The 15,894-nt window shown below is 39.8% G+C and overlaps 2 protein-coding genes across 2 annotated transcripts; both read left to right on the top strand.

The window, feature by feature from the left end:
- Positions 1 to 5,394: 5,394 nt before the first annotated feature.
- Positions 5,395 to 12,091, top strand: LOC145903089 (allene oxide synthase-lipoxygenase protein-like). The gene is made up of 14 exons (XM_082991173.1): positions 5,395 to 5,465; positions 5,731 to 5,917; positions 6,329 to 6,457; positions 6,777 to 7,031; positions 7,590 to 7,683; positions 7,910 to 8,070; positions 8,509 to 8,762; positions 9,151 to 9,343; positions 9,823 to 9,903; positions 9,972 to 10,090; positions 10,328 to 10,447; positions 10,801 to 10,935; positions 11,441 to 11,539; positions 11,879 to 12,091. The coding sequence occupies exons 1-14, from the start codon at positions 5,403 to 5,405 to the stop codon at positions 12,056 to 12,058; spliced, it is 2,070 nt and encodes a 689-aa protein (XP_082847299.1). The 5' UTR covers positions 5,395 to 5,402; the 3' UTR covers positions 12,059 to 12,091.
- An 817-nt stretch (positions 12,092 to 12,908) lies between these two features.
- Positions 12,909 to 14,807, top strand: LOC145917852 (cornifelin homolog A-like). The gene is made up of 3 exons (XM_083003147.1): positions 12,909 to 13,239; positions 13,421 to 13,560; positions 14,675 to 14,807. The coding sequence occupies exons 1-3, from the start codon at positions 12,909 to 12,911 to the stop codon at positions 14,789 to 14,791; spliced, it is 588 nt and encodes a 195-aa protein (XP_082859273.1). The 3' UTR covers positions 14,792 to 14,807.
- Positions 14,808 to 15,894: the final 1,087 nt, after the last annotated feature.

Below are 15,894 nucleotides of genomic sequence, written 5' to 3'. Positions count from 1 at the left end.
CACACCCCTCAACATGCAAAATGGGATGTAATGCTGCTTTTCGTTGATCGTGTCGGCATTCGTGCCACCGGTGTAAACAGGATTAAACTCGGATAAGCCCGTGGTATCTTTACTGATTATATTCGAGCTGTAATTAATCTAACAGCGCGTCTATGATAATAATTATGACAATGAAATGACAAAAAGTCTACGTCACGAAACCGTTCCGCGTCGAATCGCAAATTTACACGCTCCACTACACAGGCGGAGTGAGCTCGCTGAAGCAATTCCTCTTCCATATTGCGCTACAATGCGTTTGTGCACAGGTGAATTACTCAGTGTCTAACCGCAGCAGGTCAAATGAACATCATAAACACGACACTAGAAACTGTTTAGACGGAAATTTATTACATTTATGTATAATTATGTGACAAAATTTTACCACTTGGCTCGCATTTTACTTAAAACCAAACGTTACTAACCGTTTAACCTATTGCTTGCGACCAACTCCAATTACACTTATTGTAAATTCTAGGCTTCAGACAGACAATGGCCTGCTCGTACACTTTCACTTTCATATTGATAAAATCTTATACGACCCTCCATCGAACTTCAACATCATTCCATTGTTAAACACGCCTTTTTTGAGCAAGTGATTTACTGCTGCATCTGTATTTACAATTGCTTTGCAGCTACTAATACTTGCCATACATGTTACAGAACTTGTTAATGTTTACGTAAGTACTACCCCAACATTAACTGTTTCGTATAATCTGTAGTTAAAATCAGTATTTAAACGAGACTTAATAAACGCAAACAGAATAAAGGCCCTAGAACCAAATTCCAGATCAACAAGATGAATGCGTGCTTGAAATTTACGGGTCAATGATTTGCCGACATTTCATCGCTCAGCTCAATACAGTCTTCACACGGTATTTTAGTTCTCATAACAATGCTGTGAGTGGCGACGCGTCACCGGTTTGTGCACATGTGTGTTTAAATTATTCAGCAACTGATTAGCCTTCTTGCGGCCAAAGTAACACCACGCAAAGAATACCGCAGGCGTGATATTTTACAATTATTTTTAAGCTGCATTTGTGAAAATAATCGAAGATCGGACAGGAAAATATAATTAAAAGGATGTTGAACTAATTATGTGGTCGCTTTACAGAGATCAGACGCACAACTTACACTTCTACATCCTCGCAATCTGCTTGTTTGCACGTCTCAGAATTATTTGCAATAAAATCTGACACATTTCGGTGCCTAATAAAAACATTTCAAAACCTATTTCTCCGTTATATTAAAATACATTCCCTTCGATTTTTCCTTTCTGAACATTCCGAACAATGTTGTTCTGAGCAACACCGATTAGCCACCTGGAATATGGATCGACTGGATTGATCGAAATTTCCCATCCTTGGGCCTTAAGAATAAGATTAGTCTTTGGCGCTTCTTGGGGTTATTAAAATAAGTTGGTAACTCCACGGTGTGTCACTATAGAGCCAAAAATTAGACTTCGGTGTAATGGGTAATCATTGACATCAGTTAGGTCCACTGCCCATATGCCAAAAAGAAAATCTGATCGGCGACAAAGCGACAAATGTACAAAAAACACACGACAAAATCCGTATTATTTGCTAATGTAAACTGGCGTGAGGATCGCACACCAACGTGCAACAATTGGTTGTAGTATTAAGTAACATAAGCCTGTTAAACTGGCACGTAAACTTGTACAGTTGCACCGAATTGTGTTAATTTATTTAAAGCAAAGGCAGCCATTAACGATCATCACAAAGATATACGGTGTGAATCGGTGTTACGTCATAATCACCGGAAGTGAGTTAAAATGGAAAAGTACAAATTCCACGGTACGAATATCATTGGTTTGGAGTTTCCGTCAACCTGGGAATTCCTGTAATGTGGATGTTGCAGTACCGAAACTTCTGCTGTTACAAATAAAAAGGTTGCATGGCAGTCAGAAGTCGTATGACTTGCTTGGAAAGGAAGCCGGAATAATCGTTTGCCTCGAAAATTTGCCTAAACTGGTCGCAATGTTAAGAGAGGAGAACATACATGTCAAGGACCCAACAGACCTTGGTGCAATTGGAGAAGTAACAAAATGGTGATAATTCGTCGTCAATATCTTCTTCGACTGAACATGAAAGCGTCAGTACGTTGTTGAAAGATTCAGAAAAGGTTTGTTACCTCCTATGTTTTTACATAATTGGTTATGTAGGCATAAGTTGTAGCTATGTAAAATACAATGGTCCTTGGTTGTTGAACTGGCAGCGCTCGGGTCAAATTTGAAGCAGCTAATTATACGAACCATAAAAATATAAGGATACCAAGCAGTCGTTGACCATAGTGCGTGTTGTTTGTTAACCAGTTGGTTACCCTAAGGATCGAAGTTGACCGAAAGCTACCACAAAGTGGAAATCTGTGTGTTTGCTAGTAAAAGCTAGCCCAGTGCCACAGTCAACAGCTGCACTGATGAGCCCTTGCAGGTCAAAACAGTGCGTGCCCACCCTGTCTGCAACTCTCAATCAATATTATGGCTTTTTTGCACGGTTATGATCATTTGATAGTTTAATTATTTTTTATTTCAATTTTTCAGCATGTCACAAGCACGGCACCTCTCATCCCATTTTCAAATATTTGAGTTATCTGTAAATCCTGAAATGGAAAGTCATTCACGTAATACGTTGTTGTAAACCAGACTTGTGCGCTCTTGTCTTTATCGAATTAGTAACAGGAACGGACGTTAGGTTGGGTTTACGGCGTCCCCTTATATTTGCCTCCCTCGTCATGGACCAGACATTGTATGGTTGACCGAAGTACTAACTTTATTATTCCCTAACAAGTAGACGAAGCACTGCTGTCGTTGGGAAACCAGTAAATTTTAATTGCGGCGGAATCAATTTTGTCTTTAATTCGATTAATGGGTCCTAGAGCAAAGATCATTTCCTTCGCATGGAATTTACGACAAACTTATATTTTCTACTTAACAATGGGTGCCTGCCCCATATGTGTGTAAATGGCGTGGTGCGACTTCCAGGGAGTCAACACTAGCGGACTTGATCAAATTAATTTAGTTACGTTTGCTAACCTGTTACGTACAACTTGCTGGTTATTTTGATTTGTCAATCTTTGTGAAATAAACTTGTGTTTTAAAGGTTTAGTGAAAAGGTACTTATTGCGTGGCATTCCGAGCTGTATTTCTTAATTAAAAAGTAGATAAAATTATAGCGGAAAAGGGATGCAACCACAAAGCGGGTTTTCGGAAGCTGTTGTTACGCACCAGCCTCAGACAATGATTGTGACGCAATCAAAGGAAAGAGAATGGTCGACTGGAATGTTCGATTGTTGTGCGGATTGTCATGTATGTAAGTACCGATGTACATAATGGGGCCGGAAATTTGTCAAAATAAAATAAAAATCTTTGTTTACAGGTTGCTGTGCTTGGTGTTGCGGAGGTTTTCTCAATTGCGCTTTGGCAAAGAAGCTAGAAGAAGACTGCTGTGTTGGTTGCTTTGGAGCTGCTGGGGTGGTTGCAATGAGGACAAAATACAGAGCTAAGCACGGTATACGGGTAAGTTTAAAAAAATTCTATCCAGGCCAATTAAAGAAAAAGTATGAAGACCTTGTTTGACATCACATGTTATTGAAAGTGGACCAACAAGCATTTATGGTGGAAATCCCCTAATTTACAAGCAGACAAAGGTGTCCATGGACTCATATGGGTTCATATTGCATGGCATCGGCTGCACCCCTCTCGTGGGACCTGAGTGCTTGGATGTCGTTCAAAGCGGTTTTGTGTGATTCTGTTTGAAAACAGTTGACACTGAGATTTAAAAAATGCCAGATATTATCTCTGTCAACGACCCCAGTTCAACTTACTGGAGTTTTAGGTCACGTTTTTAGAACTTCTCGATAATAAACTTTAGTTATGGTGCATACTAGCGTCCTCAACAATAACAAGGGAAATTTTGTTATAGGGCACCATGATGGAGGACGTTTGCTGCAGTCTGTTTTGTGGAATGTGCGCCCAGTGTCAGCTTGCAAGAGACATGAAGTCGGAAATGTATCCAAACACTTGCTGTGGTTGTTGCTAATCAGAAATGCCTCACGCTTACTGGCTTTCGGTTTAACCAGTTTATGATGTTTAATGTAGTTTAATCACCCTTCAAAGTTTGATTGTTGATATTTAGTTTCACTATCACGTAGTTCAAACAGTTGTAGACTGCATGTGTAATTTCTCATGTTGTCTTGAAGTGTTTCTGATTGCTTCAACACAACCAATATTGTGTGTGTGTGTTAATACACTACGAAGATATGGAATAATACATTTACATTACCACCAATACCCGTTGGTCCGTATAATTATTATGAGATGGAGAGGAGACTGTGACGAAAGTAAAGCGGGCAAGCGTGCTTGGCGGGAAATAAAGTTTAAAAAATGCGAATAAATTTGCACAGCTCCGATGAACAGAATAATTTGGTATTTTTTTATGTGACAAAACAAATCCCCGCCGATTTTTGATCGCAGAGGATTTCCGAAATCTGTGTTAAGTTTGGACATAAAGTACGTTCAGTTTGTTAAACCAACACAGCTAAATTTTCATAATTGTTTCGAGAAAATAGAGCGTCCCAAAGGTACTATATATTTTGTCTTGTGTTCGAAAGTTGGAATGTAATACTGTAACATTATATATTTAACATTACTTGGAAAATAAATTTGAAATACCAAATATACAAAAAACAATTGACAATCAAATGAATACTTTTTGCCCTCAGACTGAATGTCAGCCTTAAATATTCTTTCAGTATAACAACTTTAGAACATGCTCAATCTTCACCTTAAGTATCACACTTTAACATGTAATTACAAACTATTATGCACACAAGACGACAATTAATTCGAAACAACAACCAGCATCACTTGCTTCAGGATTTCGCAAAGCGTACTTTTTAATATAAAGTGCCTTCTTGTCCCTTCTTAAGTCATATGTCTACTATATAATTGAAGCTACCCGCCTGGCATACATGCGGTAGTTTAAACGACGTTTGAACCAGGGGACATAGGTTCCTACCTGTTACTTAGATAAAAACGTTGTCACACAGAAAACGATAGAGTTACATGTGAAATGTGTAAGTTGTTTATCACAAAATTGAAAACCAGGCTATCGGAAAGGTAAAAGTGAGTGAACGATTTCCGGTGAAAGGAGTTTGCGAGAAGGCAACCGGCGACACAACAATGTGGTAAAACAGCAGGACAGAAACAGGCTGCAATGTAAAAACAATGTCACGTGTCACAGCACGTCAAACGGATGTGAACCTAACTGCAGGCGATTACTGAACTGAGAGCGGAACTCTGATGCATAATGTGATGATTTTTTAAGAGATAGACAGGATTTAAGGACATGGAAACTTCCATCGAAAAGTCGTCTGTTGATCAGAACGTGAAATACGAGGTGGAAGTTAAGGTGAGAGCTGCGGTCGTTGTGTTGTAGTTTTCCTAGTTCATTAAGGAACAGACAATGTATAGCAATACAGCCAATAATGCGGAAATATTGCCGGCAATTTAACTCGTTGCAAGTCACGCCATAGCTGCACAGCTTTAACTCGAAACAGTGCCCCTGTCCGCAGCTCACTTTAAACAGACAATGTTCAAATACAGCAGTTTTTAGTGTTGTTTGAGAACCTAGAGCACTGAATCAAGATCACTTATTTTTTTGCTGCGTTTTGCAGACTTCTGATGCTTTTATGCAAGCTGGAACCGACGCTACAGTTTATGTTGTGTTGGTGGGAGAAGACGGGACACCAACTGATCAACAGAAACTGGACAACTTTCTGCGCAACGACCATGAACGCGGCAGAACTGATCACTTTACAATTTGGGCAAAAGATGTCGGCTTGCCATGCTTGATCAAAATATGTGAGATTTTGAACGTTTAACTACGAAGTGCGATGTGCGATACTCAACGTTAGGACGAACATTATTCCTCAATTTATCTTCGGCCGTGCTGCGAGAATGTGTAACAAGCTTTGTCGTTAAATCCAGCATAGTTTCACAATATAATGTGTTTTGTATAAACATTGTAATTAAATGCAATACAAATGTATGCCTAAAATGCCTAGAATCAATGCCTACAATGGTTTTTTAGAGGGACCGAATGTATTACCCACAATACCAGTCTCCAGTAACTTGAGACGTTCGGTGTTCCTTGTTAGCAAACTATACAGACAACTCATCTTAACCTACGTGGCATAGCGGCTACATACATACAGTAAAAAGCTATCCTTCGAAAGATTTTTGTGCAACCATTTCTCTTTGTTGCACAAATAGTTTTGAAAGGGATTCTGAGCAGCGATGAATGGCTTTGCGAAACAATCATGATCAGACGACAAGACGACGAGGTGAATTTCGTTATTTACGACTGGATCGATGGAGAAAAAGAAGTAGCGAGAGGAGATGGTATGGCCTACGTAGGCGTGTACATATCGATATGTATGATTATGGCATAGACCTTGCACGCGCCTGCAACAAAATACACTTTTTTTCTTGTTCAACAATTTGTTCGGCAAATAAAGCAATAAATGTGGTTAAGACAGTTATAAGGTATAAAATTGACATAAAAGCGATACGTTTTATGGTTCACGGTTTGCAAGTGTTCGAAGCATTTCAGAACACCCGATTTAAATAATTATAGGCAGCTTGCTTTCAAATTTCGCGGCAATTTTGTCCTACGTATTTTCCTTTTTTATGATAGTTAAATTCATGTTTACTGACATAGCCATGCTGACACGTAAGATCGAGAACCGTTATCTTCTCGCTCAACGTCACCGGGAAGTGGAAAAACACAAGGCGGAATACACGTGGGCGGATATACCTTTGGAGGGCTCGGTCGGTTGGGGACTTCCCCGCTTTATGTACCCGGCTACTTATTTCGAATTACCCAAGTTCTTTAAATATGAAGAAGCCAGGCTGTTGCACCTCGTGCGTGAGGGTTTGTCCGGTGGCATTGCCGACGTTCTTAACTTGTTGGAAAGTAAGTGTGTCGTGTTGATGTTGATGAGGCACGACGATCCGGGCCCACGAGAGGAAGATACTATTACACCGGGTCACAAACTTTTGGCCAAACTTGAAATATATGTAAGCCTGTGTGACATAGCAAACTGTGTAGATATAAACGCTATAATTTAGGGTAACATTTCAATTTAAATATGCAATAACCAAATATAACAGGTGGTTACCCTATTCACGCCTAATCATTAAAATTCGCACAGATTTCTGTTTTACACATAATTATATGTGGATCAAGTTTGGCGAAAACTTTGTGACCCGATGTAGTAGCATCCCCCCACCAGGGGGCAGTCGGCGCGGCCCAACAGAGCCCTTGGCCGTCTAGGGGGGCCATGTATAGCAAATCGGGCCCCACTAACACCATTATCTGCTTCAAAACTAAGGCATTTCTATCCTTCACCGTTATGTCATGTAAACGCCATTAAAATAGGTACTCGCACTGGTACATTTTTTTTCTTTCAAGGGCCCTGAAGATGTTGATACCTTTTACTTAATCGCATTTGATTTTCCTTGTTTGTTACAGACTGGGTTTCACCAATCAAGGACATCGAATCATTCAAGCGACTTTATTCCCACAACAAGTTACGTGCAAACGAACTTCCCAACTTTCTCGATGGGTAATTAATAAAGCACAGCAACAAGTTGGAGTGATATGGTTTGCTGAAATAAAGAAGAAACTATAGTTGAAACCATCAAATCGGCCTTTTCATTGCCGACAACGCAAAAATTAATCAAGGGATGCTGATTATTTTGTCAACACTATTACGCTTTTTTAATGCACCAATACGTTAATTGTGTATCCATTCAATATAACAGCAATGTAAGATTTTTGTTACTTTGCAGTTGGGATACTGACGAGGGAATGGGACGTCAGTGTATGACAGGAATCAGTCCTGTCCACTTTGAACGTTGCGTTAAGATTCCGTTCGGTTTTAATGTAACAAACGATGACGTTTGTGCTTTTCTGAGCAATGGAACGACACTGCACAATGAAATAGAGGTGGGTATTGCAGAAGTTGTGCATGGTAATGCGATGTTAAGACTACATTGTAAATCTGAATACTGTGGCTCTTTTGCACATATATGAATTGGGTTAACCCGAGCACTATCGGATACCAAGCAGTTGTTTGGCCATAATGCGCTCCACGGTGGTTCGTCTCTGTTGATTGGTACCGGAAAGGTACCACAAAGTGGAAATCTGTGTGCCTGCTGCTAGCAGGCTGCTAGTGTAAAAGTTAGCGCAGTGCCACAATCAACACTTGCACAGATGAGACCTAAGAAATGCAAACAGTGTGTACACCCGTCTGCAGCTCTCATTGAAGATGTGTATATATTTTATTGTAGAATCACTTTTCGTTAAAATTACCAGTTGCGTGTGTTAGTATGGTTTTAGGTTGTTACATAAAACAAGTAGTTTCGGTGCTGCCGTATTTTGCAGGCAGGCAAGATCTACATAAGCGACTACAGTAAAGTATTGGATGGAATTCCACGCAACGTTCACCCAACTACCGGAGAGAATCTGCACTGCCCGAACGCCCTGGCGCTTTTCTATGTTCGCGGGGACAACAAATTCGTACCCATTGCGGTCCAGTTGGTGCCAGGAGACCGTGATTACCTTTTCACACCTGCCGACAGCAAAGACGATTGGTTGTTGGCGAAGATGTATTTCAGGTCAGCCGAGGGAAATGTACATGAGGTGAGATTTCTAGGAAGCTGTGTTGATGACGACATCGATAAATCGCTTCGGAAATACGAGGATGTTTAAACGTGGATGATATAATTTGATTAAATCATTCTTTGGAAAATCACGATATGTAAATGCTAATGTAACTGTACATTTGTATAGGCCGTCCAGTCCTTGATTAGGGCTTCACTGGCCCTAAGGTTAATCGTGAAATCGGCCCAAAAATAAACATAGGCCTTTATTGAGCTTCCAAACAAAAGAGTAAAACAGTCAAGAACATAATGACAATTTCGTCAACCTATTTTTGGGCTTTGAATTTGTGAAGGAAATAACTTTCAATGCTTTGACCGATTTACCCCAATCCTGCCTTACGAATAATCTACTCAAACATTTTTTGCAGTGGTTGTACCATTTCTTACACACCCACTCAATCATGGAGCCGTTCGCCGTGTCTCTGTTCCGGTGCTTCCCCTCATCTCATCCAATATACAAGCTGTTGCGACCCCACCTACAAACACTCCCTACCATTAACGTGGAGGCCAGGAGGGTACTCTTGCCCCCGACGGCCGTGGCAAACAAAACCCTCGCACTCGGTGAGTAAACATAGATTAACTAAGAATTACGTAAACGTGGTACTAACACCAGGAAAAGTTTTGTTTTAAAATGGGAATGGTGTGAACATGTAATGCAAGAGTTTGCGGCGGATGCTAAATCGTTACGGTTGGTTGCATTAAATACATTACATTGCTATACTGGCAAGAAAAATGTTAATGTGGAACCTGTTTGTTTATTTTTGTAACGACACCTTAGGATTAAGGAAATGTATTTATCTTTCTATTTTTGCTAGCTTCATTTTTTTGCATTTGATATTTACTAACTGAACTTTCCTGGTTTGACACCGTTGAAAAGGTGGACTTTTATTTACCAAAAAACATGCAAGCTTTCACGAAACAGTCCCAAACCAAAAAGTACAGCTCAGTGTCACAAGGCTGATACGGCTTAATATATAATTTGGCACTTCACTTTTGTTATCATAGCGTTTGATATTTACTAAGAAAACCCTATATTTTAGCTGGTTTGGAGGCAATGAGAAAATGGTATGAATCTTTTCGAATGGAAGATCTTCACATTCCAAAACTGCTGAAGAAAAAAGGTAAATTGTAAACAGCTGAGCATTATCTGTAAAATTGTACACTGACTGTGTTCTTGGGGCAATTGCAGGAACCCTTGATCGCAACCTACTTCCAGAATATTATTACCGGGACGACGCCTTGGCGTTGTGGGATATTATGGAGCGATACGTATCTGGCGTCATAAACTATTTCTACATTGGCGACGAGGTTGGAACTTCACCTTGCTGTCATACTAATTGCATTGTTGTACATACACATATATACACCGGTATTGCTTTTCATTTGCTAATTACAAATTGCTGCCCTCATTCAGAATAACCCATAGCGATATGTGTGTGTTTTCACTAAATGGCTTGCTTCATAAATTACAAATCTACACAATGTAAGTTTGGCACAAAAACCTAATTTGGGTGTGAATATTTTATAATTTAACATTTCTTGTAGGATGTCAAAGAAGATGCAGAACTTCAGGATTGGGCGCAGGAAGTAGCGGTTCAGGGAATTGGTTGGTTCGATGAAGACCTCAAGGGGTTGACGATAACCATCGCTTCTAGAGAACAGCTGGTTAGTTTTGGAATCCCTTTTTTGAAAACATTATGATACGTTGTTTTATGATTTGAGTGTTTTCCATTGGTTTGTGCACTAAGTAAATATGACCTTAAATATGCTAATTGAATAAGACGTTTTTCCCATCATTTTTGGTGATGTTGTTCACTATTTGAAGGAACTGATGATGTCCACAGCGCGAAATAGATTTCCTATCACAAAGATTGATTCTGTTTTTAAAGCTATAGTGCTTTCCTTGTTTGTATATTGCACTAATTGGGTATCTGGTGTTTTTTTGAAAACTAACAACTGCATCCCCTTCCCGCATAGCTTTTGATTACGTAATATTTACCACGAAACACAATCTGCAGATCGAGCTTTGCGTGACTCTCATTTTCACCAATTCGGTCCAACACGCAGCGGTAAACTTCGGTCAGTTCACCAACTATCGTCTCATACCCAACTCTCCGCTCGCGATGAGAGAACCGCCACACAAAAGGGGAGAGGTATGTTCTACACGAGGCACATATGCTGTACCCTTGATAGGTAGCAAAGGCGCGCTTATTGGTGCAAATTTTTTTCTGCACCGGGGACTCGAACCCAGATCTGGGCAAGAATTCCAATCCCAAATTCCAATCTACTTGGTCGGGCACATTGACCGACGTTTTCAATTGGATTACATCTGTTTTAACCACATCGGGTTCAAACCCAGGGTATCTGGGTAAAATAAACAATTACTTCTTCTATGTGGCGTATGGGTTGACCGACGTTGTCAATTGGATTACATTACAGTCTGGTGGCTGCGTTACCTTTGACAGGGAAGTGGGCAAAGTGTTTGCGAATCAATGGAGAACGAACGTGTCTTGACGCACCCACGACCACCATTTAATATAAATTATGACTTTAAAAAAAAATATTTAACCTATGCTGGTTTTAAATAAGTTTGTGTCTAGCAAATCCCCTTTAAAGCTGACGTCACTTTTTTGTTTTTACCAAACTGTTTTAACAAAGGCATCACAAGCAAGAATCATGAGCTCACTACCTGACATCAAAATGGCAAGCAACGCTGTGGCATTGTCTTTCGCTCTTTCATCCTTCACACCGAGTGAGGTACGAACGTTAATTATTTTCGCCAGTAAAAGTTTACGTTTTGACAAAAGCTTTATAGCACGATGGTGCTAAAAACATTGACATGCTTTATTTATTTAAGACGTTTCGGCAAAAACTAATGTCATCATAGCCTCTTTATTCCCAGCATTATCCGTTATTAGTGTTCCTGATTAAAAACTATTTCACTATTTTTCACAAAACATAGCTGACACGCAAAATCATTTCCAATCAGCCGTCATTTGTGCACGCAGGGGTTATTCACAAATTACCCGCAGCGTTTTTCTCTGCTTATTTACGACGGACCGTTATATAAGAATTTAAACACGTAAACTATGTTAGGTTTACCTGGGCGATTACAGAAAGAAGCTTTTCGTCGAACCTGCTGTGTTAGGAATGCAAAAGAATTACAAGCAGACGCTCGAAGCACTTGAAGAGCAAATAGAACAACGCAATAAGGGTCTCGAGCACCCGTACACATTTTTACTGCCTTCCAGAATCCCCAACTACATCGCTGTGTAGCAAATCGCTTGAAGATTGTAAAAACAAAACAGACGAACGGAAAAATATTATGTTTTGCTACCGCTATAGTGTAAAGCAAAATGGAAATTTTGAGAATTTTTATTTCAAGGTCTTTACTACAAATTAGTTCAATATTTCTGTTCACGTTTGGTATTAGTGCCTCGTTCCGGTATCGTAAAGAAAGTTTAAACTTGCTTGTGAGAAACCGTTCACGGAGTGGGCGTAAAATATGTTGTGTTCCAAGTTAATCAAGAGCATACAAGTGTTAATATATCGTGTTGTATTATATCGTACCTGTTTGATGCTGCAACCCCACCCATCCAAATAAACAGAATCGGCGTAAAAACAGAAAAACAAATAAACAGAAAAGTTCACGATATTAGTACGATGTCGCATTGCGTGATTTGCGATCATTCTTGAGAGAAATCATAATTTTCTAAGCGCTAAATACTAAAACTCGTTTTCAAAAATTTAAAATTTCTCTGAAGCTTCGATCGGAATGTTATTTACAGCATGCGTGCCAACGTTTGTTTTATGACGTTGGGAACCAGGATAAAGGCTTGTTGTTCGGTTATAATCGCGAACCTTCTTCCTGTTTATGACCCTTGTGTTTGCCTACCAAGCACACAGCGTCGGATGCCAGGTCGATACCTTGTAGGCTAAAGCAATTATTCGTTATTATTCGCAAACAAATCTACCAAACGCCGCACGAATGGCGTCAGAAAAGTTGTAAATTCGATTGCGGAGACATTAAGATTGTCAATATTTGTGTTGATATTTTGGATAGGAGTCATTCCTTGCCATTAAATTAACGATATATGGATGTCAACGCTCGCTCGGGCCTTCAAAAATGGATGAGTCATTTGTAACCAAACCATTTGACACAACATTAAGGGGAGATACAAGCGGATTTGGGACAAATAACTTGGTGAAGCTGCTTAGAGGAATAACCTGGAAAAACTTTTTAACACAAGGTTACTTATTGCTAGGTATCAGAAACCGTAGTTTTGAAACCATTAAAAAGATGGAGGGAAAAAGTAGCATTCACGACGAGCAGCCCCAAGCCGGGTTTGCGCAAACTGTTTTCACGCAACAACCTCAGACAACAGTCATTGTGACGCAACCAAAGGAAAGACAATGGACAACTGGAGTATGCGATTGCTGTGCAGATTGTTCGATTTGTGAGTGTCGTTGTACAGTGTTACGTTTGGATGTGCCAGGTCGAATCCCAATACTCGAATTCGACCGAATATTGATATACACTCACCATTCTAACTTTCGTAGTGTATGTTTTTGGGATTTTTAGTACACTAGACCTGGCTTAAAATTCAGGAATTTACAAAGAATGAAACGTGTTCACAGGTGTATGTTCATTATTTTGCGGCATTTGCCTCAACTGCGCTTTGGCTAAGAAGCTAGAAGAGCACTGGTGTGTTGGTTGTTCCGGTTTTGGTGGGCTTATAGCTATGAGGACAAAATACAGAGCAAAGCACGGCATTTACGTGAGTACAGATCTACATTCGTATCAACAAACACCGTGGTACGGCAGTAGGTTGGATACCTACATCTCGTTAAATTTTTGCTTGTACCCCTGCCTACAAACTTTACAAATATTTAACGTTGAGATATTGACAACGCGCTTAACTAAATATTCCAAACTTATTGAAATGTTAACGGATGTTTAGAATCTGTGACAAATTTTTGATCGTTTTGTAGTTGCTTCGTTGCCCGGACAGTGCATCAGTACTACAATAGTCGCGCAACCCACCCGTGAAAACAAACAAATCCACTTTATTTCGAAGGAGCTGCGGTTTCTACATAAACATTTGAATAATTAGCGACCAAAAGCAAACACAGAGAAATAAGCAAATTCTGCTAACCGAATTTTTGTAGCACCAGAGTCACAAATTTCGGGATGTTTCAGATCTACCAGTATGCGGAAAATAACGGCACTTAAATTATCCCTATGCAAATAGGCTATAGAATATGAATTTACATTAGGTCAGCAGCACTGGCAGACAATAGCAAATCGACACAGCAGTGTTCCACTAAGACAAAGGTTCGTGTGACGCAACAACGGCACAATGAGTTGACGTCAAACCCAACAAACAATCACAACATAGAAAACACATTTACGTCATACAAATGGCGTAGTGATGGGTTGCGCCGGATCCGGGTACCCGGACCCGGCCGGATATTGACCAATTTTCAATACCCGGACCCGGCCGGATAATACACTTAATTTTACCGGATAGTTGGGAAAGCATTTTTGTCCTAAAAGCGTACAAACAATTCGCAAATTACTCGTTTTTGGGACCCAGTCTGTTATACTCGCCGACGTAAGATTTTTTTGTTATTTGTTATTAAGGTTTTTCGTGACGTGTTATACCATATTAATAAATGCCCAAGTTGATTTGTTCCACTTATGACAGGCTAACCTTAACATAGCATTTTTGCCATAATACACGAATCAGTGTTAACAAACTGCCGGATCCAAATTATCCGGCCGGATTTGATTAATAACTATCCGGATCCGGCCGGGCCGGATAATTTGGAACTGGGAACATCACTAAAATGGCGGTGTGACAGTAAGCTGATCAATTTTCTTGTTTACAGGGAAGCATGATGGAGGATATTTGCTGCAGTTGCTGGTGTGGAATGTGCGCCCAATGTCAGCTTGCAAGAGACATGAAGTCGGAAATGTACCCGTACACTTGCTGTGGTTGTTGCTAATCAGAAATGCCTCAGCGAATCAGTCATCTAATTCATGGAATTACCCCATACCAATGTTTACAGTAATACGCAAAATGCCGATGACTTCTTAATTTTAATTCTTTCTTTTGTGTCTTAATATGCTTCTAATTACCTGATTATATCTGAAGCCCGTATGAGTGTTACAAGACATCGACAACAATAAAAGATAATAAAAATTTAAATTATTTTCTGCCATGTTGAATTTAAAATTAGAAAAGTGAAACTATGTTGCAAATTAGTAAGGTAACTTTAATGCGACTTCCGTGACATCAAATAAAGTGTACCCTAAGTTGACAATGTAAATAGTTGCACATTGCCATGAACATAACGTTAAGTATTTTTTGAATAATATTTATTTTGTTTGATAAACGAGATCCCCGCCGATTTAAGACCTTAGGACATATAACACATTGGCTTCGTTAAGTCAACAACGTTCTGTTCAATATTTAATCGCTAAATAAATTGCCCACTCGAACTATTCAAAGCAACCAAGTTTCATTGACAATAAACATGGTACGCAACATAACAGTATGTCATTGTATTTTACATAACACATGCCCGCGCACAGACCTCTTTATGTTTGTAAATACTTTGAATGGTCCAGATGTTGAGCTTCAGGCAGAAGCACCGTCATATCGTCGCGTTTTTAACTTTCGTACATGTTCGTACAAGAAGTTCCTTTGTTGCGTCAAATAATCGCGACTTATTCTTCAACGGTAAAGATGTCTTTGAAAATGAAGTTGAATTTGGGTTTGAAACTTACTGTTAGGTCTTCTCTCTCATGTGAATACAGTGTTTGTCTTGAGTCACAAACGGTGCGCAGGTTTTACAGCCAAAGCAAACACGCAAATAACGCCAGGAACGCAATTAACACAAACTGAGGTGCACAGCGCAGGCGCAAGTCACATTGCAAGACACGTTGATTACACGGCGCATCTGAAACGCCCTTTTGTTAAACCAAATGTAGGACACAAAACGACATGATTACACAACTGTAACTAGACTGGAAATCTCGCCCAGAGCAGCCTAATAATGTTGAGGTTCCTGAGAGTCTTCGACAACGAACTTGTCCAACCCGGGGT

The sequence above is a fragment of the Ascidia mentula genome, chromosome 1 (genome assembly GCF_947561715.1).
Source record: "Ascidia mentula chromosome 1, kaAscMent1.1, whole genome shotgun sequence".
NCBI lineage: Eukaryota > Metazoa > Chordata > Ascidiacea > Phlebobranchia > Ascidiidae > Ascidia > Ascidia mentula.
Note: the sequence above shows the minus strand (reverse complement) of the source record. Positions and strands in the feature narration are given on the sequence as shown.

Excerpts from the sequence above, each read along its gene's own strand:
- LOC145917852 (XM_083003147.1), top strand. The coding sequence starts at position 12,909 with ATGGATGAGTCATTTGTAACCAAACCATTTGACACAACATTAAGGGGA. Across the intron at positions 13,240-13,420 it reads CTGTGCAGATTGTTCGATTT|GTGTATGTTCATTATTTTGC; the intron begins GTGAGTGTCGTT and ends ACGTGTTCACAG. Across the intron at positions 13,561-14,674 it reads GAGCAAAGCACGGCATTTAC|GGAAGCATGATGGAGGATAT; the intron begins GTGAGTACAGAT and ends TCTTGTTTACAG.
- LOC145903089 (XM_082991173.1), top strand. The coding sequence starts at position 5,403 with ATGGAAACTTCCATCGAAAAGTCGTCTGTTGATCAGAACGTGAAATAC. Across the intron at positions 5,466-5,730 it reads AATACGAGGTGGAAGTTAAG|ACTTCTGATGCTTTTATGCA; the intron begins GTGAGAGCTGCG and ends TGCGTTTTGCAG. Across the intron at positions 9,344-9,822 it reads AAACAAAACCCTCGCACTCG|CTGGTTTGGAGGCAATGAGA; the intron begins GTGAGTAAACAT and ends CCTATATTTTAG.